General features: G+C 33.9%; 2 protein-coding genes across 2 annotated transcripts; one reads left to right on the forward strand and one right to left on the reverse strand.

Annotated features, from left to right (window-relative positions):
* Window positions 1–270: 270 nt before the first annotated feature.
* fd102C (forkhead domain 102C) lies at window positions 271–1,621 on the reverse strand. The gene has a single exon (XM_068766626.1). It carries the CDS (start codon window positions 1,604–1,606, stop codon window positions 644–646), a length of 963 nt encoding a protein of 320 aa, XP_068622727.1. The 5' UTR covers window positions 1,607–1,621; the 3' UTR covers window positions 271–643.
* Window positions 1,605–22,396, forward strand: LOC137923495 (alpha-(1,3)-fucosyltransferase C-like). Its single transcript, XM_068766754.1, has 3 exons — window positions 1,605–1,720; window positions 20,660–21,562; window positions 22,120–22,396. Exons 1-3 carry the CDS (start codon window positions 1,605–1,607, stop codon window positions 22,394–22,396), a joined length of 1,296 nt encoding a protein of 431 aa, XP_068622855.1.
* Window positions 22,397–22,537: the final 141 nt, after the last annotated feature.

Genomic DNA, 22,537 nt, shown 5'->3' on the forward strand with positions numbered 1-22,537 from the left:
GGTGAACTTGAATAAAAATTTAATGATAAGAAAGCCATACGTTAAGTCATTAAATAAAAAGCTAATATGCGGAATGAACTTTAGTAAGTATTAAATAGGTAATAACAGTGAGGTTTTAATACGACGTCAACAATAATAAAAGATTGCTTTGATTTGTTATACTTTCTATTTATTAGGAATTTTAATAGAGTTGTTGTGTATTTAATTCAATTCTTTTCTAGATAATAAACAACATTACGTTTGAGTAATATAACAATAAGTAGACATTTTCACGATATATACATGTAGTTCTAGAAGTATATCTACATTCACTTGGTCGTTTTCAGACTTCATTAATATATATGTTGCTTTAAGTAGACAAAGTCGTTATTCACTAACTCTTTCAGACGAATTCTTGAAGTACACTGTTGTATATTTACATGTCCATTGACAAGACAAACTTTTAACACGAACAGATTTTCGTGTACTTAAATCACTTGTAAAAGACTTCAACGCGCTCTATATATAAACCAAAGTTGACGTTCTATACGTATGTATACTATGTAAAAGTAAGCAATAATTTACACAAGCTAATTGTCACCTGGGGATATAATACTGAATATTCACAATTTATACAACGCCTTTCATCAATGTTAATCACAGTTTAAGTATCTGGGGGACGTTGTTGATCGACCGGGCTAATGGACCCTTGCGGCGAAGCGATCACTTGGGTATGTGGAACAGCGTGGCGACGAAGTTGGTGCAAAAGCGCTGGATCTAATGCTGGCCACCAACCTCCAAGAAGCGGGTAATGCGCAGCCGGTGCTAGAGGAGTCCGAGCCTCTTCTTCTACTCTTTCTTCTTGATCACTTGCAACCACATCGATATCTTCTTCAACCTCTTCTTCTCCGCTGCTATCTCGTCGTCTTTTTTCTGGTGCTTCATCAGGGGCCAAAAGTGATGCAACGTCAAATTGCCGCTTCCGAGCCTGTGCGCCTCCCGGGAGCCTCCCAGCACCCCAAAACGGCAGTGGTATGGCAGTAGGCGGCGGGGACTGAGGTGGTGGTGACGGCGAATCCTCTCCATCGTCATCAACAGCCAGTCCCATATGCTTCCTCACTTTTCTTTGTGCTTTGCGTCTTCTAAAATCACCTTTTCTGAAGTCCTCAATATTCGCTGGATGTATCGCCCAGTAGTGACCTTTTCCATTAGCAGATCTTCCTGCTTTTACAAAGCAATCGTTTAAAGATAAATTGTGGCGTATTGAATTACGCCATCCGGGCCCGCGGGTGCGGAAGTATGGGTAATTGTCCAATATATGCTGGTAGATGTCAGAGAGCACAAGTTTTCGTTCCGGCGAACTTAGTATCGCCATTGCGATCAAGCCGATATAGCTGTGTTGTGGCTTTGGTTCTTCGGGCTGTAGAGCACGTTGTTGTAAGAGAGACATGGAGAGCGCGAGGCGAGGAGTGTATGGTGCGTAACATGGTGAAGGCGGATATAAGCGAAGACGTTCAGCTACGGCGTAGTTGTAGAGTTGGAGACGGTAGTGGTCTAAGGCGGCGGCGGTGACGGCGGGAGCGTCTTTAGGCAGAGGCCAGGGGCCGCCTTCGGCTCCGCTGCACATGTTGCCGAGCGGAGGTCGCGGCGCACAGTGCGGTGCCGTGCGAGCCGCGCGCCTCTCGCTGGGGGCAGGCCGCCGCCGGCCAATCCCGGCGCGCTGCCTGCGCGCTGCCGTTGTGTACGTGTTTTTGTTTAGCGACGCCCCACTACTACTTCGCGAGGCGCCCTGCCTTAAGGCGATAGTAGCGCCAGCAAATACCAACTCTTTAGTTAGCATTTATATACAAAACGTTGTGTAAGGTAAAAGAAATAAGTTAATTTTGGTCATAAGTGTATTACATTGTAATCTGTTCGATGCCCAAAAATCATGTTGCTGTGTATCTTTCAAATTACGTGTTGCTGGTATAAAGATGCGAAATTAATAATAGTAATGTTTCCTTCATTATGTTTGAAATGTAAACACTTGTTTTTACTAATTGTTTGCAAGAATTTGAATATTTTTTTAAATGGTTTATCATCATCGTATTAATCGTAAGTCGCCCGCTGCAAAGTATATGCATGGGCTTCCCGAAAAAATATCGCTTCGATGTTAGATACGCAAATATGCTACGATGGCAGACTGCATCCAGCGACTTTCTATGACCTCAATTATGTCGTCCGTCCATCTAGTTGCTAGTAGGGACGGTTGATCATGAAAATTTTTAAAGAAGAGTTTGTATTGTATTTGCATTAATTAGGTGCTACAAGGCAGTTTATACAATATGTGCACAAAACCGGTGTTAAATCGTACTAGTTATATTATACATACAATAAAAGAAATTTTAGTATTCTATGAACTATAATATATTAAAAAGTAATTTAATTTTTTGCTGACTCTACAAAGCAAAACCGTTACAAATGACAACTTCGTAGCGAGTACTTCCCTGTTATTTTGGAGATATCACAACAAGCAATAACACATTACTTCTCAAGAGGCGAGAAAGAGACGCAACGATAAAAATATCTTAGTTTATAGCGTAAATGACAAGGATAAAGTACCGTACAACTGTTTCATATGTCGCGACATTCGTTCATGGTAACATTTTCTCACAAAATGTCATTATTCAAATTTATACTTTAGCTCGTTGACAAAAGGTTCAATTCATCATTAAACATTATTTCTTTTATCGCATTGTTGGAGTGGTGAATGGGGTATGAAAATAAAGAGATTCGGGTGTAAGTGCGACAAGGCCAGCAAGAGATATCGACGCTTGAAGCACGACAATGCAGTAGACGCCCATTTAAATGCGCCATTTTGTTGACTGTCTCCAATTCTCGCTTAGCTTTGTGTCCGATACAGATACGGAGAGCTTTCCGCGGCTGTATTGAATTATAGATTGTACTTATGTGGTCGTAGCATGGCGTAGATAGTCTACGCGCTACGTAGCAATCGTATAGTTGATATACTTTTACACAATCAAACATACATGTGTAGTTACAAATTACAATATACGTTTTACAAAATCGTTGCATTTTAAGACTTTTTAACAATGTTTAAATCCTTTTCGGTTTCTTATGTTCATGTAAATGTTGTTTCTAATGTTTTTCGAAATACAATATTGTGAATTACACAGGAAGATTCATTATAGGTGTAAAAGCTTTCGAGAGGTGAATGTCTTTCTTACTGTCAATTAGTGTATACTGGTTTCAAATATAATGAATTTCGGTTACTTCATATTAAAATTAGTTATTGTTTATTATCGTTCCCTGCAGATTTTGTAATGCCAGAGATTGGCCTGTTGCATTCTGTTAGAAAAAAAAATAAAAAACACTTACTTATACAGGGTAATTTAAAATAGGTGTAAAAGCTTTAAAGGTTTTTGCTGATAAATATGCTGATATATATTCAACCTCTTAAATCATTTACATTTACAAACATTGTACATTTGTTAAATATTTTTTCAATCATAATATTTTTATTCAAAAAAATTGTACAAATAAACAACAAGCCTTAGGTGTGGTCGGACTAGAGGAAAACAGATAAATTATAGATTTCAGTACTATCTATGTCGTCTTTTGTTTATTTGCAATTGAAGATGAGCGCTGCTAACCTTTACATATATTGGCGATTCCTCCCTGAAATTCACATTAAAAAGTCAAAGAAAGCTTTAGTACTAGTTAATGATACAATCCTATAATATAAATAGAGTATGAACGGATATCGACTTTCGTATTGTTCGGTATACGTGCGAGGTAAAATTAAACCAAATAACTAATTGTGACTTACACTTAATGGAAATGATTTTAAATATATTAAAAAAATATTACGCGATTTGTATTTATCAAGTAAATGAGCATAATTGTGAAAATAATTTCGGTTAAGACATCGCAGTTAATAATTATTTTAATTTTAAATCAGTTTTGTAAACCAAAAAAAAAAGAACTACAGACATCTACAGATCGTCGATAATCTACATATGTTGTGGTGAAACCTTCCGCGAACCGCAGAATAGTAGTAATAGTAGTACTAGTAAAGAAAATTGGACCCTCTAGGTGGACCAACCAGATAGTAAGGTCACAAAAATTCGCTGGATGCGAGCAGCGCAAGGTTAGTTATTGTGGCGATTTTTGTGGGCGTGTGATTTGACGATAAAATAAAACGATTTATAGCAATGAATTATTTCTGTGAATATGAAGATTAGCCCTTGTAATCACAATGTGTTCTGAAAGTCCGAACACCAATCTCTAATTATTACAAACCATTGTCTACGCGGTCACGTATACATTTAGCGATGGCACCGCTTAATATGTGTTATAAAATAAGATTTATCACTAATTTATTTCTGTTTCTGATCTACCGGCAATAATTACAAAAAATGTGATAAAACACAAATCTTAATGTAAAATCAATTAATATACTTATTAATGTATACTAGCGATACAATAATTTCGACATAAAATAATATAAATTCAATAAAAAAAGAAAAATGTAAAATAAATTAAAATTCATTACATAATTTAAAATGAAAAAATAAATTATAAGGATAAGTGTGTGTCTGAATCTTACAATTATAGATAAACAAATTGAACGCCAAATCAATGAAGAATCATTAACAATTATTTAACAGTAGACGTATTACGACTGATGATGGTGATGATTTACCAATCATTTCGAATAAAAACAAATAAGAACGCTGTAAAAATGAAAACAATCTATTAACACCAATATAATATTATGAATGGAATTTAAAATCGACCTAACACAATGATTTCTAAAATCTCTAAATATTCACCATCATTTCATCCGTTGGAGATCCACGGCTGGACTTGTGTCTTTCGCCACAGATTCCAAAAGATATTGGTTACAGAAATAATAAAAGACGTAATGATAATAAAGCTAAGCCAAGTAAGAAAAAGCCTTTTTTAAAAATTCGGATTACTACATTTTAAATTAATTATTGTTTATTTGTCCCTGCAGATTTTTTACTGCTAAAAGTTATTATCCTGTGATATTCCAATAGAAATATTTCATATTTCAGTGATCAGTTTATATATAGTGATTAGAAATTGGTCTAAAAACTGTAAAGCTATAATTAGTCATTAAGAACCTTAAAATATCGATATAATTTTAAAAATAAAATTTAAAAAGTACCAAAAATAAAGTTAAACGTAAATCATACTTGATTTTAATTTATAAATTAATATTAGAATTATACGCAATCTGTGGCAGTTCCTGACGTACTCTGTATTCTGTGGGCAAGATGCAGATCGTATACCTGGATGTACCCATTGTTGATGCCGGGGCAAGAATGGAGGCGTGTCGCCCCGCCCGTCGCTCCGCTGCCCCGGCCTTTGTCCCTGAGCTCGGCCTTACGCTCGGTACAGTTGTGTGTATTTAATGTTCCTATTGCTTACTGCTGTTATTTCGTGTCGTTTTGTTTATGCAACTGCTATGCGAAGCTATACATACATTTACTGTCATGCAGTATTCCGTTAGTTTATACTGGATGATTGGTATAGGTAAATGATTTAAAGAATTTAATGTATAGATTATTTGTAGGTAAAAAGCTTTAAAGCTTTTACTTCTTTTTCCATTAAAATAAAAAAGTTACTCTTAAATATGTTACATTATTTATTTTATTAATTTATTCTTTCTATTAAAAAGCGACAGGCAAATGTCTTCTGGCAGTACTAAATTTGTAGAAACACGTAGTAAACAGTAATTTTTCCCAAGTTTTATTTCAAATATTAATAATCAATTCTCGAGGAAAATAACGATATCAATTTTTGAAAAAATAATCAAATATTTTAAGTGATATAGCGATATAGCCGAACATAAAAACTTTTCTAGTCATTTCAATCATGTATTCTTAGAAATTATTTATAAAATAATAGTTTATGTATCGTTTATAACACTTGCGACCTTTTTTACTATTTTAAGTAAACTAAGAAATGACAGAAAAATTGAAAAATATTCATTGTATTTTATCATTTCATTGTATTGATATGTATACAATGATTTGTATTTAAAGCCTTTACGCCTTTAACTAATCATCCTGTATGTATGGGTTAGTGATATACGTGTTAATAATTTATTTCTTTAATTCGCGCGAAGGAAAAATATATTTAGGTTAGCAAAATTGAACACACAAATATTATTTACCTAATGTATATGTAATATGATTTCTAATCTGATGTGTAGTGAGCTAAATTTGAAGAATGATATAATAAACACATGTAAAGAAATTAGTTTAACAATTATATTTTGAATTGTGCCGTGCATATTTAATGTCGGTAAATCATTGGCTGTTTAATCTTAACACTTGATGGCGCTGTTAATAATGGTATTATGATGGCGTCCATTGCGGTCGCCGGTGGGTAAAGCAGTGGATTTTTTGTGAGGTCAAAGTGATAAAGAAATATGGTATAATAACTTTTAAAAAGGAATCGACAATTTAAATAATAAATTTAAATGTCGTTTCTCTGTTTTCAGAACAACGCATTATTATTTTTTTGAAACATAAACATAGGTGTATAGATAGGGGGACTACATAAGTAGTCGAGAGAAATTGTATAATAATAGTAATTGTAATTGTAAAATTGTACTATAATAGAAATAGTAATAGAAAAATAAATTAAATATTTGCTAATGCAGAGATGTAATATATTTTGTAATATATATATTAAAACAAAATAGGCATATATAGATATATGCCTATCTCGTTAAAATCGGTGGTTACACTGTTAGTTATTGGCTACTTTATAATGTATTCGCATACAAAAAGTAGCGACTTTACGTTGATGCATAGCTTAGCTACAATCCTTTACCAACTAGATCATAAAGATATAGAAAGGCTTGTTCACATTGACCAGTTGCATTATGCTTTTCAAAAAGTACAGACATATCTTTTGTCAATTCTAAAAACGAATACCTCACCTTTTTTCAACTATTAGTTACTATATTCTTAAAGTGAATCCTCATTATATCACCCGATAGACGCCCACTGCAAGGCATAGCTTTTCCCCATAGACCTTCACAATGTCCGGTCTTACGGTGCCCACATCCAACGAATTAATATTAAAGCGAAAACGCTGTAAAACCGCCGAAAGTTGCCTATGGAGTATTTGCAGTTATCACCTATTTAAAGGGTACGGCGCATATGGCATTTAGCCTTAAATCTCTTAAAGGAAGCTAGGATCACGGCTGTCTTGGGCTCTACCCATGGTGCTACATTTTACAATATTACCGGATTGATAAACGAGCACTTATTTGAAAATTGTAAAAATACTCATCGGTACAACATGTACAAAATACCTTTTAAAATATTTAAAAAAAAACAAAGATAACTTATTAGTGGTGGCATTTAGACCGTTCGCAAATGACACCTAGTTATTTTATAACTATCTTCCAACAGTAATGTTATTATATACAAACCAATCATACTTGAAGACGTGTTATAATTTATTATTAGCCATTTCGCCATGTCCTATTGTAGTGTAGCTTTTTTGTCCTCAGTTTTTCTGTTATGTATTTAAATTTAATAGTAATGTATGTTTTACTGTGTGATTATTGCGGTATGAAATAAATGGTTATTTCTCATTATTCCTTTATTATAGATTAAATGTCCATAATAATCAAATGTATTTAATTAAATGACTATCTTATGAATAGCGGAAATGCAGTTCTATGCAAAACTTTGACTCCAGAACCCCGAGTAAAACCCTATTTTGTATACAACCTTATAACACTTCTTATTGCCAAGGATGTAGTTTTTTAGTATAACCAGCCCATGATTTCAATAGTCAGTATTAGCATTATACTATACACTTATACTACTATTGAGCAGTGGTGGCCAAACTGTAGAGAATTGGGACTTTCGATTTTAGATCGCAGGTTCGATTCCCGGGACACAATTTTACATAATTCACACTTTTTCATTAATTATATGGCATTACCACTGATAATAAACAAATGTTCAGAGGTAAGGCAGCAGTGTCCTCTGCGTACCATAATACCACACTGCGATCGTCAACCCGCCTATTTGGCCCGGCATTGATTATGGTAAATCGCCCATATTCATCTTTGGGGGAGGCCTAAACCTATCAGTGTGCGCCTATGAGTTGAAAAGATACGACGATGCACTTATACCAATTTCATTATCTAAATTATATATATTCACAGAGCGCGTAGAACAGATGGCCGCTTGGGCCTTTAGGTTCTGGTGTCAAGGTGATAGACCAAGATACCCTGCGTGGGAGATCTACATGGTGGAAAGACCATTTTGTTAAGGTTGGATTACGCTGAATGCACGCTATTTCCGACCGTTCCTATTGGAAAACTGGATGTCTATGTGAATCACTGGACTTCCTACGACTGAAATGATGGTGATGGTGAATGTTAATGTGCAAATGGACGTTTATTCTTTAATTATTACATTAATGTTACGTAAATAAATATAGTCCATTTAAATAAGCCTTTAAAATCAATGGGAAATTCTGAATGACTACAGTTGGAATGATAAGAGTTTTGAATTTCCTATGCGAACGTTCCACAGCTGAAATGATGATGATAATGATTCTTTCTAGCAAAATTCCCTTCAACTTCACCTGATCTCTATGATGGGTTATGGTCTCCCTAAGAACAGACATGGACCCAACAGTGAGAACATTATAATGCTTACAATTCGATCAGATAATATCAAATCAATTATTAAAAGTATTATCAAACTGTATTATGGGAATATAATTACTACGTTAAAATTATCCAAAATGCTGTACATAAGAAATGAATGGATTTATGAAATAATGTGATAATGGAAATACGCTGTGGAAAAAAAAAACATTTTTGTTTCGTATTTAAAACTCGCTGGCTGTGTGTTGTGACAAACTTTATGTGGGAAAACTGTTCGCAAAATATTTTGGCGACACAAAGGAGGTATTAGCGGAAAGCGGGGGACGTTCGACGATAATTTTATGCAAATGGCCGCCGACGGCGACGCGGCTCCGAGTTTTACGCACCACCAATGGAATCTGTTTTTGTTTTGTACCAAAGACAATTTTTATACAGCCTTTATAAATAGACTTTTATATACATAGCCGTAGACTTTTTTTGAATAGTTATAAAAATAGAAAAATCTCCGAACATTTTTTATCCATTTAGTGGTTGAAATTTCACGGTTATTTACAATGAATTATAGAGTTACATTTTAGAAGAATAGTTTTATATCGACCTTGAAGGCCAATGTTAACGCAGACTCTTTGTCTGCAATTCTATTTGTTCCTGGGCTAGATAAAAGTGCAAGTACTTTTTCCAACGTTATATAGTATATATAAACTCTAGTGATATGCAGACGAGGCAAAGTCATCGACGAAGCTCTATGAAGTAGCAGTGGGCGTTACAGGTCGTTCGTGCAACCGAAGGCCAGAAGGTTCGCGAGAAGCAACCGCAAGCCAGAAAACACAGCGTGAGTAGACCTTCTCTAGTTGGACGACTCAATTAAGGTTACGCGAAGTCGATGGAGCAGCGTCAGACCAGTCATTGTACCGATCTTTGATGGAGCCTTGCAGTGGGCGACATAATAATGTTGTGCAACAACAATAAAAAATAAATTCGTCTCATCGTAACAAAAATTAAAAATATAGACTACGGCTTCGGAAGTAACTATATATACTATCTAAAATATATCGAACGAACTAGTATTTGGTTTACAAAGCACGACGCGGGGACGAGACGTAATACGCTTATTTGAAGGTAATCCCTCACCCTCGCTGGATTGCACACTGCTACAGACCTGTAGCTATCTCAATATTTCTTTCTATCCGATAATAAATCTCTGTATAGTGACTTACATAGATAAGGTTCAATGGTTTAGTGACACAGAATCTGACATGACTATTGTTAAAGCAATTTCGTATTGTCATTCGGCATGTCGAATTTTATGCTCCATTTTAAACGGTAGGAATGAATTAGTTCGAGTTATTTTTGTAATACATTTTAAATGTTAAATAATAATTCCACATTTTAATATCCAATTAATATTTACTTACCTGACTCCAACAATTTGTTTAATAAACTTTAACGTTTGTATTTTTCGCGTCTACGCACTACATATTAGTACTTCACTACTGTTGTTTCTGTAGATGTTGATGCTGTTAGCCCGGGGGATTTTACAGCTTCATCGGTGCTGAATTCACGGAATGGACTTATAAAAAATAAAAATTACTGACCGCTCGCATTCCAGTAGCATGACGACGCTTGCACGTAGGATACAGCTCCACCGAGTAGACATGAGCAGTATGGTTCTTATGTTTGTGGCTCGAAACGGCAGCGTGGGCCATTCGGCGAGGACGGCAGCGTGGGCCACTCAGCTAGGACGGCAGAGTGGGCCAGTCGGTGATCAGCACATTAAATATAATATATATGAATGAAACAAAGTATCCCGTTGCTTTTGTCTTAGTTTCTAAGTTTTAATGTCTAGTTTTTTATTGATTTTAAGACTACGGTACTAATTAAAAATTTGGTGAAAATGAAACTTTAAAAAATAAACTTCTCCAAAAATTCTTTTTGAATTACACATGGTAATAAATATTTGCAGGTACGCTAATATTATGTGAATATTAATATTTATTTTATTTCTGATTCTTTTTAACAGATATTCTTAAAATTAAGTGTATTTATATCAATACTTTAATAACTTAATAACTAACCTATTACAATAATATAAGTTAGGAAATATAATAGTCCACACTCTTCGTTTAACTAAACTATTTTTCTTTGTAGCTATGAATGTAATATTATGTGGCGTTTAATTGTGTGCTATTTATGAAATATAATCCACTTATGTTAAATTATTTCAGAGAGTTAACCGTATAAATATAAAACTCTCGTATATAACAGTGAAAAAAATCATTCAATCAAAGCTTTTACAACTTATTTTTATAAAGGTAGGTAGGCATTGGCGAGTCGGGGGAACGAAAGGCTAATTACTATGAAGCCATCTGGGGAGAGGCCCTCTCCCGTCTGAGTCGATTTAACTGTTGATCGGCCACAGCTGACGTAGGAAGAAATGTATTATTATAACAATTTATTATCTTATATAGCTATTTCTTATTTTATATTTTATGTATATAGTAGCCAAGGCTTTAATGATGTTTTAGGTAAGCACGATGTCGTTATTGTAGTTTCAGCTCATAGACGCCCACTACAAGGCACAGGCTTCCCCAAAAGATATCTTTGGGGGGATATACCATAATCGCTACACGTGGCAGGTGGGTGGGAGATCGCATTGTAGTATTAAGGTACGCAAAAGACGCTACTGCCTATCCCCAGGAAGCTTGTTTGTAAGCAGTGGCAATCCTATATAATTAACGCACAACAAATGAATTATTCAAAATTGTATCTTGGGAATCGTATCTAAGACTTACGATCACAAGTGTCACTCCTCTACGATTACTTATCTTCAAATAAAACATAGTTTTCAAGATATTTCTTATACTCTACTAACAGTGCAATAACGTCTTGAGAGTTTCGAACGAAACAGTGGTTAGTTTTAGTTAATATAGCTTGTGGGATCCCCTGGTAACTTTGGGCCGGGTCGTTACATCATATTTTCATATCGGGATTGAATGTCTATATCGCAGGGGCGTTATTGTCTATAACCCTAATAATTCTTGCAAAATTTGCATTTTTGTTTCAGCTGTATGACGTCCACTCATCATAGGCTTTTCTGATAAGACTGATTAGAAATGATCTGCTTCCAGGATCTTCCGACGGTCTGAACAAGGCCTTCTTGTGAGTGCGCTTGCCACTCCATAAATCCGTAATGACAATATAAGTTTACATGTACAATTTATCTTTTAACGGATGTTTCTAATGCAATCGCTCCGATACTTATATATTCATATATCTTTCTGAAACATTGACCATAGCTGGTAACTTGCACTAATAATCGTATATCAGTACATAATTTTAGTAACAGTACAAAAGAAATTCACGTAAATAATATTTATAATAGGTTTTATAAAGGATGTAGAAGTTGAATCCATAAAGAAATGTAAATATTATAGGTGAAACCAATTCTTTCTTGGATTTGTTATTAGCAACACTGTGAAAAAACAATTTATTTCACAGTATACAGTTGCTATAGCAATCAGTTTTAAAACACATTTAATTGTTCACTGCGTGTTGTAATGTGATTTACTATAAGTAAGTTCTATTGTTCCAAAATTACAATTATTTGCTTACTTATTCCGGATTCGATTGAACGTACTATTTTAAACTATTATTACAATTTTTAATTATAATTTTCTCTTGTAACTTGTATGTAATAAAATAAATATATATTAGGATAGAAATAATAGGCTAAATATTATATTAAAATATTTTATTTCAAAAAAGAAATTGTTCGTACAACTTTTAACAACGGTGCTATTCGAGAAAGTAGTCGCCTTACTCATCACAGATTATAGATAATCCCGATGACAGATTACTGAGTTCAATTTTACCTTATTTATCTACATATATAAGATTAGTTTTTAAAGTAGATGTTTATGTCTATTATCTAAATAGTACTAGTTTTTAATAATAATGATAAACACATACTGCCTAAGATTGTGTTTCAATAAATAAATGAAATATTATTTAAAAAAATGTAAAAACTTTTTATAAACTACAAAAAGGTGTATTAATGCAATAAAATAGCCTGTCCTTTCTATAATAGCCACTCGAAAGCCACATGGCCAATTAGATAAGAGGCCAGAGTTCTTTTCATTGATTGTCGCAAAAAAATCGTTTTGGAAAACTATTGCATCACTTGAATAAGCATCTTTATTTTATTAGGACGATTTAATTTTTTTTCTTTAACAAACCTTTTAAGTATTACATTCGGTATCTTTAGTCAGGGTAGATATAATAAACGTTAAAAATTCAGGACAAAAATGTAGTATGGTAGTAACGTAACCACTGCACTTAGAAAACCGCACCGAGTTTGAATTCAAGAAAAAAAGAGCGCAGATTGATGTGGCATTGATGTTTTTGAGTAGATCCTACGACATTTTCCTAACTGATGATATATCTTATATCTGATATTTATCTCTCGAAGCATAAGTGAGTCGCTGAGCTATGTTGGTTAATTTCGTTCGTCTACATATAAGTATACACTAACAAATGTAGTTTTCTTTTTTTTCTTCCTCAAAAAGCGCCATCATGTCCGGTCCTGCACTGTCCGCATCCTTCTACTTCACGTGACCTTAACTATGTAGTGACAACTACGTTGTAGTCGGTCTACCTAGCGGGGAACCCCTCGATAACCTTTCGACCCCCTCCGTCATCCGCTGCACGAGTGATGTGCTCCGCTCATGCTTCTTCAGGCGAAAAATTCTTCGAGCTACGGCAGTGACCTTCGAAAATCCGAGCATAACTATTTCTATTGATTTCTGGGTGATCTTGAACCTTGTTATAAGACTCACTAAACAATAAAAAAATAATAGATATCAAAAATAATGAAATTATTAAATCTCTATGGTCAAAATAATGAAACGTCAAAATGTTGGTTAACCTAAACGTAATTCAATACAACTGGCTTCCTCTATTCACACGCGTTGACACTTTTATAAAGGCACGATTAACAATTACAAAACGAAATTAGAACCCAATAATATTATTAAGTTTTTTTTCGTCTTACTCGTAGAGTCGAGTACAAAGACTGGGTCCCCTTACCTCATAACTTGATGTTGTGAATTGCTAAGTGTCGCTAACTCGGGTTACCACCTACGTATTTGTGTAAACACAATAAATATTTTTTAGTATATGCCCCTTATCTATGAATGAAGATTTTAGATATAACACTCGAGATTCGCGGTTTAGATATAGGAACAGTACAATTGCTTTTGTGTAATCTTTCTCGCGAAAATCACACCCTTGGTGCTATACTTTTAATTGTGATATTTTTAACTAACTTGAGGATATATGATAACGTACCAGTAACAAATGGTATATATAATAAATATAAGTATTTTATTTAAGAAGTTCAATACTCGCAAAGGGTTATAACACCACAGGAAATAAGAGGTAAGTAATCTTTATCTTTAGCGGCTAGGACTGCATGTTTTTATCTTAAGTAAATAAATTAATTAAAAAGTCAATAAAGATGTTTATATAAATTGTTATAAACAAGATTGAGAATAATATAAATAATGAAATGTTAATATAATAATATTAATTATTAACATTGGTGCACACAATATTTATTACTGCCTTTTCAATTACGATAGCCATTAGTAACCTTCTTGAAATCACTTTTACGAAGAAAATACAAAACAATATACGTTTATCGTCTTATTTTTAAATTTTAGAGTATATTTACTTTGTATAATGAATTCGAAATTCAACAAAAAGTATTGGTGTAAAGGAAATTTTTTTTTACTGAACTTTATCCCATACATGTCATATTATAAGAGCAAGTAATATATGAATTAATATATGTTCCAGAATGACCTTCGTAGAAAAATAAACTTTTTGTACACAGTTACTCATTTTAATTAGCTATATGAATATACAAAAGGAAATGGAGTGCGAAAGTATTTATTTAAAAATGGAATTAGGCAAGTAACCTTACTTCTCCGTTAGGTTTGTGATGAGAAATGTGAAATGTGAAAAAATGAAAGGAAACGAATAATGAGATTAACATATTTTGGTAATACATTTATGATAAAATTTAAAATTGTAATTTAAGCTTTTACGAAAAAAATATACCGTGTATTTATCACACATTTAAAAGTTATAAAGTTTATGTAAACACAACTTCTCGATAATATTCAGTTACGTCTGAATTTATGTCATATTACAGCGGTAGCTAAGTGTGAGGATTAAGCCCCAACTAAGTGGATTACATACGCGCTGACGAATTCATCCTATCGAGCCCAACGTAGTTACACCGCATGTTGTTACCAACCAATTCAATAGGATTAACAAAAAAATCTTTTATCATTGGTGCATGATTGTCACACGTTGGTTACGCAGCAAAGTGTATTCCTAACATAATATTGGCCAACATTCATCATCATCATATCCGCCGAAAGACGTTACTTCAAGGCCTCTTCCAAAGATCACCATAATTATAGCGCATGCGCTGCCCACATCAAACGATTTGCTGCAATCTAAACCATGGCGTTGGTCCATTTAGTCGAGGGTCTACCCAAGCCGCTGTTGCCAGCTAGATGGCACTACTCGAGAAAACTTCGGTCCCAACAGTCAACATTGTCTAGGATCTTTTCTAATTTCAGTTCCATGTTCAAAATACTCTCTTTGGGAAGAAAACAATTTTATGAGTATCTCCGCTCTTCATTACCTACTCAATGAACCTCGTCTGCTCTGGTCTGTAGAACCCTGATAACCCAACTTGGTATCCGATGTCTCGAGAACAGGCAGCTGAAGTTGATTTAAGTTGACCACCAATGACATCAACGAGAGATTTTAATCATAAGGCATATCGCCATAAGTTAGAGCATTATTAAGTTGATAATTAAGTTAGCTTAAGTAAGCTCTGGCCTGAACCTACATCAAGTCTGATAGTGTTAATCGAGTAATTTCGTTGGTAACTTTTTGCCTCTCTCTTCTCTTGTGCTATTTTGGGAAACCCGTCCCAGGTTTCAAATTGTTCTTCCAACCCTTGAAGTTTTCGTTGTGTTATTACGTTGGTTCGAGATTATAATGATATATCGTCAGGCTCGGAGTCGCTGATGCTAGTAGGACTTTAAAGTCCCTACTCTAAACACAAGAGACTTTAAAACGTTATCTAACCCAATTCAACTAATTTGTTAGAAACAATTTGCGAATAAATTATAAGGGTGTATTATAAGAACATAGAAGAGAAGACTTAAGCTTACGTATGTTACCAGGCATATTTTTTTTATACATGTGTACAAAAACAAGATTAAATACTAGCATAATGTGTGTCAATTATGAAAAAAAGTTTTGTTTAATAACTATTTTTAATTTATTTCTTGATTCGCTAAGTAACGCGTGTTTTACTTCTTTTTTTCTATGCCTTCAATAAATGTCAAGTCAGTGCTTTTAGTTATTATTTTGAATTCCAAGAGAAGGAAACCACATATATTTATCGACGCCCATAATATAATAAGCAACTAAAACATTACCTATTAATCGAATATAAATCACAGATGTATATCAATATCAATTATACATTCCAAATTTCGATAACACAGATTAAATCACTCGGACATCCTTCCAACTTGGCGTTAACTCAACAAATTTGCAATTGTTTTTTTTTCCTACTGAACGCAAAAACTTTCGCACAATACGTTCCCAAGGGTTGAACGGTAAGCTGTTTAAATATTTATGAACTATTTACGTATTGACAAAACAAAATGGTTGACAATAGCATTTGTTCATTGTTCCGCTGTTCACAATGTTAAATCTCACTCGTGAACAATTTAATGGCCACTCGACTGTTTCCGCGATTTATTGACGAAAAAAAGGATGTAAGCGTTAATTTGCGTGTACGCAAATTTAAATTTTATACGGTTAAAGTAAATTACTTTATTGTTTTGCATGGATTAGCAATATTGAGTCGAGAGTACTAGTAATATTGTAGCGTAGAAATTTGTGATGCATGCTCTTTAATAAATTTATTTTGTTGTTAATATATAGCTTCCCTTATTTTTTTAACTTGAACAAACATTAAATTTGAAGTTGCGTGCATGAAAATTATACATTTAAATAATAGAATTAAGTCAACGGATATGTATGTTCAATAAAATTATTTTAGCCAAATTAATAATAGTTCTTAGATTTCCATGGATTGACCGTGCGGGTGTCGAGTATCTGATGTAAGGAAAAGGGCCAGGTTTGATGCTCGGAACTGACGAGTCAATTAACAGCTTAACGTAGGCCTCTCCAATGCATTGACTGTCTTCTTCACCAACCCGATTCCTCTGCCTAACCAAATTTTCCCATTTTTCGTTCCAGGAGTGAACTGTTGTTTTCTCTTGACACGCCTAAATCTTTCAATGGATTATAAAGAGATTTCGCTATTATACCTGTACGACATTCACTATGAATTAATTCTCAGTTATTTTGTGACTCAAAATATGTAAAAATATCAACATTTTTGGCACGTACAATTGATTAAATGCGTATTAAACAAATCGGCGTATGATCAGCACTCATTACTACACCATTGTGTAAATACATTTGTGTAAATATTTTCAAAAGGTCCATTCGTACATCATTACCTTTGTTTGTTCAAGTGAAATGAAGCGGATTTTACAATGGTGTCATTGTATTGAAAATGGGGGAGGCCTCTGTCCTCCAGCAGTGGGCGTCGTATCTGCTGAGATCATGGAGATGATGATTCGTATTTAAGAATAATAATTTTTTTTTTCGCGAACTTATAAAGTATTTCTGAAATTTTTCTGAAGTAATTTGTGATTCAATAGAATCTTAGTATGCTAATACAACATTACATAAGTAGCGTGTACCTTGTTATAGTGCTACAGAAATCGATGTACCGTCATTGGAAAGCGCAGAAAGACGAGGCTTTAGAAAAGGAGCATGAGCACAATTGCCGCAAGTGTTGACAGCGAATAGACGCAACGGAGCGTTAGATACTCTTACCCATCTCACAGCGCGCATACCTAAGGCGCAGTATAGCAGTTTCGGTAGTATTTAAGTCATGAAAAAAAGACTAGACGTACGAAAGTTACCGACATCACTCTGCGGATTAGCAAATTGAAACGGGCAAGCGACATAGCGCGTAGAAAACATGAACCAAAAATTATAACGATAGTAATGAATTAAATTAGTAAAATTTACTGGTCTTTTAAAATAGTCTATGAAATTGGGGGCTTTCTTTGGCTATAAAAATAGGTTCTGCTGTCAACGAGTAGCACGCTGGTAATGTTATTTTCCCCATATTAAGCCTAAAGGTAAACACGCCCTTGGATTTAGATTTGCATACTAAGCCAAGTTAACTTATATCCGAGGGAACGAATAAAACGGTATGTCACATTGGTATAACTTCAGAATATGTGGTGTTTCAAACTTAAACACGGTAACAATTATGCATTATTTTTAATGGTGTGTGTCATACCAAGAAGCATAGAAAGAAATGTTTATAATGTATAAACTAGTAAAGGTACAAGACATTTTAATGCTAAAAATATAAAAACAAATCGGATGTTGAGCCGGCTGCATGCTTCCTTAGTTCGCGAAAAACGACATGTTCCGAGAATAGCCATCGATGCCTCGATGTAAGCGCACTTAATTCAATTACAACACCATTGTGATCTTCGTTTTTGCCCGCGAGCCTTAACACCACGACAATGTATTTATTTTGCCAACAATAACTGTACGCGCTCTCAGCACAATGCAGTTCGAGTTTCGGACACGATGACGTCCAGTCATGTTGGTCATTATTTTTTTTTCGGTCACTCGAAACTAACTGTTAAATATTATATCCATGCTTTTAATACAAAAGAGGATAAAACTACATTTTAATTATACATACTGTAAAAAAATTATAGTGTAAGTACTATAAAAGTAGTTATATTGGATATAATTCTAACTGTAAAGATTGAGTTTTTATTTACTTTTCTAAGAAATATGTCTGCAGAATTATCAGTTTGTTAACAAGGGTGTAAATCATAAACTAGAGTAGCAAAGAGATGCTTTTGTACGGTTTCGTATTCTATAAAAATGTGGAAACACCGCGATAGACTCGCTTCAACATAAAAAAGTGACTAGAGACAAAATTTTTACACAGAGTTTACTTTCGTATTTCTATGACATAAAATAGTACAGTATTATCAGATGGGTCCTTAAAGCACCAAGTAATATTAATAGTACTACCTACTTTATTACATTTGAAATTAAGTAAATGAACGGGAGTTTAATTTCTTAAAAATAACATCACTGAGCTATATATAACACCATCTAAATTTACACACTCCTCCAATCAAGACCGCAAATTCATGAAAAGACATTGGCACGTCGCTCGTGGGATATCGGTGAATTGTGTTTTTGCGCTGGGCAATCGTCGTCAGTTTATTGGCGTAAATGCGGCTCATGAGGAAAGCCCATAAAAAAAAACAGTAGTTTGAGATCTGGGTTCCGAAGGAGGGCACGGAATGTTTCCTCGATGCGACATCAGTTTGCCGTAAACATTATAGGTATGAGAAGTCGTGCCATCTTGTTGGAAGGAAGTCATATTTTGTAATAGAGCAAAGGCTTCAAATTTACGTCTTTATTTCGTACGTATTTTTGACCCACCCTATTTAATAACAAATAATACTTATACACCCTATTAAATAGGACATCAGCCAAGTAAAAATGTTAGAGGAAATATTTTTAATATTCCGTATCTTACAAAAAACATGGTCACTGTATTCACTAAAGATAAATTGTGTTTACGCCTCAAGTGTTTATTGAGTCCTGAACCAGATACTGATCTTAATCTCGGATTAGTGGCGCTTTAAAGACCATTGTTAGGTTGTCTAAATGCATTTCATTATGTCCAAGTGATTGCAGTGCCCACCTATGCGACACAATAGGTTTCTTAACAACCCGAGCTCTAACTCCCACGCATTGCAAAATCAGAATAGTTCTCGACAAAAACTTTTCCGATCTATCCGTATCCGGTCGAGAACGTTTATAATCTTAATAATGTACCATAATCAAGAACATTTTCGAAAATAATTAAAAAAAAATATGTTTTTTTTTTAGCTTAGAAGAATACATATTTTTATTAAACTAAAGAGGAAATGTATTTTTTAAATTTTATCATCAACAACTCTGTCGGGATAGTTAAAGAAGACGCTCTTGAGGTCTATCTCATCAAATTTAACCAAATGGCAAATCTAGACTTTGTGGTGGCCTCTCAATGTTCTCTTTTCGATATGACTTTTTTGGGGACGTTTCTTATACAATCTGTTGACATTAGATGTTGTACTTCTTGTAGCTTAAATTGCAAGAACTTATTAAAAAATAATAGATATAATAGAAAAATAAAAATAAGTATGCTTAATTATGACTCACATGTCTAGGACATCGAGCAGTGGTAGGCCAGAGGTAGAGTTCGGTTCCTAGGATATATTCTTATATATTCACACTTTGTGCATTAATTACTGAGGATTGCCATTGCTCACAAACAATTTTCCTGAGGATAGGCAACGGCGTCTTCTGCGTTTCATAATACCACAATGCCAACCGCCGCTAATCGTTGCGACTATTGTATTCCCCCCCCTCCCCCCTTAGATACCTTTGGGGGAGGCTTCTGCCTTGCAATGGGTGTCTAGACGATAAAACAACGATACTTCATGAAGTTATCATTATTAGCATAATTTTTTTGCTGTTTTCTAAAACTAATTATAATAAAATTAACTTTACGTAGGAGTTTACAAAATATATTCAATTTTAAATTTTTTACTCAATCAGTAACTATGATATTATCTTTAAATTATTTTTATTTTTATATATTAACAAAAATTCTTGCAAAGAGTTTTAATTGAAGAATTACATTTCTCCAAGAATGTATACATCATTTTACTATACATTTTTGATGTTAACAGACGTCAAGTGATATTTAAAATTTGTAAAAGTAAAGGTTATATAAATGTACAGCGGAATAAATAAAAAAGCTTTCAAAATTAATAAGATCTCAATCAGAAACATGTTAATGTTATTATCCATGGTTTCTTTGACAATGGGGTTTCACGTGTGGATCGTTTGCAAAACTCTTTCGCTCTTGAATGATGTTACAGATATTATTGTGATAAACCACAACAAACAATTGGTCAAATCTTGGCCCGATGTAAATACGTATATTCTTAATTGGGACAAACATTTGGATACGAAGACTAACCAATATGAATGTTGCGCTTTGCCTAATTGTATGATAACTAAAGAGAAAGAAAATTTAGAAAAAGATTATAAAATGTTCGATGCTATACTGTACAGTGAACGGTTCTTAGAATCAAAGAATAGACCTGCGAATAATATAAACAGATTGAAAGTATTCACATCTAACTTGCCGTACTTCAATAAAGTGGTTTGCGATCAGTTTTATGATAATTATTTCAATTTGACATTTACATATCGTTTGGACTCAGATATTGTGTTGAAAAATTTTGTAGTGCGTAACCTATCTGAAGATATTATAGCTCCAAATCTTGATCCCAAATGGAACATCAGCTTTGACCCAGTCTCTAAGAAAATTAAATCGATCATCGTACATAAATCAAAACCAATTGCGTATATAAGGAGTCACTGTGAAATCGACGATTGGAAAAAATCCTATTTAGATAAATTGGAAGCGTACCTTCCACAACATTCTTTAAAATTGAATATTTTTAACTCATCCAATAACTGTGGTAACGAACTATGCGGCATAATATTAAAGAACGAATATTATTTTTTTATAATATTTGAAGATTACTTCGCCGAGGATTATTTGACTGAAAAAATATTAAAAGCTTACGATAACTTTGTGGTCCCGATTATTTTCAGCGGCGTCAATTACAGCAGGTAACAAATTTATCATGTCATCATTTCAGCTGTAGAGCGTCCACTGTAAGGTATGTGGTCCCTCCATAGATTTCCAATAAGACTGGAAGCAGCCTGCATCCATTTTCAGATGACCTTAACAATATGTCCCATCTTTCTACCATGTTGGTGGACGTACTACGCTTACTTCAAATACCTTTATTGTTATATTTGAGAGATTCTTGTCATTGAATCATAACTCATTTAACACTACTGCGATTGGCCTTTTAATATGTTTATTTTCATCATATTCGGTTTTTATGCAGATTTTCGCCTTTACTTTTATCTTTTTACTTGTTTTATATGTATTTATCTTATCTTATCTATATCTATTTTTCGCTGTATTTTTTTATTTTTATAGTATATAAATGAGCACTTGTAATTTTAAATAATACAATTTTTCTTAATTACATTCAAAGTTATTTTCTATGGCTCGAAATCTTTTTAAAACACTTGTACTATCTATGATCAAAAGACAGCTATTCCAAAAAATAATGCTTTCAGAAAAATGCTTAACAACCTATCTGCTTATTTCACAGATTTCTACCACCAAATTCTTACATCAACGGCCTCGAAAAATCAAGCGATATCGCAGCAACAATCAGTGAGTCGTTGAACAACTACACTCATTACGAAAAATATTTTCAATGGAGAAATATGTACACAATTGAGAGTTACCAGCCATTCTGCGATCTCTGTAATACTGTAAATAGACGAGTTAATACACCGGCGAAAAAAAATTTCAGGCAGTGGTGGAATGGAATGTCTGGTATGCAGTCGTGTTCATTACCACAGTTTAACAACAATACCACGTAGATATTGTGTAACTTTTCGTCCACCTTTACCATTGATAAATAAAATGAATGTGTTTTCACAGATTCGTTATAGATGTAATAGCTTTACGTGGTTAATGTATCGCTCACTTTCTGTTATTTAATATTTGGTGCACATATTCAA

Source organism: Battus philenor, unplaced genomic scaffold (genome assembly GCF_028537555.1).
Source record: "Battus philenor isolate CCGP_79_NKW_IND1 unplaced genomic scaffold, ilBatPhil1.0.hap1 SCAF_21, whole genome shotgun sequence".
NCBI classification, from domain to species: Eukaryota; Metazoa; Arthropoda; class Insecta; order Lepidoptera; family Papilionidae; genus Battus; species Battus philenor.

Bases quoted from the DNA above. Each gene is read 5' to 3' on its own strand.
- LOC137923495 (XM_068766754.1), top strand. From the start codon at position 1,605: ATGTTGCCGAGCGGAGGTCGCGGCGCACAGTGCGGTGCCGTGCGAGCC. The intron at 1,721-20,659 runs GTACGTGTTTTT...ATAAATGTACAG, and splicing joins TGCCTGCGCGCTGCCGTTGT to CGGAATAAATAAAAAAGCTT. The intron at 21,563-22,119 runs GTAACAAATTTA...CTTATTTCACAG, and splicing joins AGCGGCGTCAATTACAGCAG to ATTTCTACCACCAAATTCTT.
- fd102C (XM_068766626.1), bottom strand. From the start codon at position 1,606: ATGTGCAGCGGAGCCGAAGGCGGCCCCTGGCCTCTGCCTAAAGACGCT.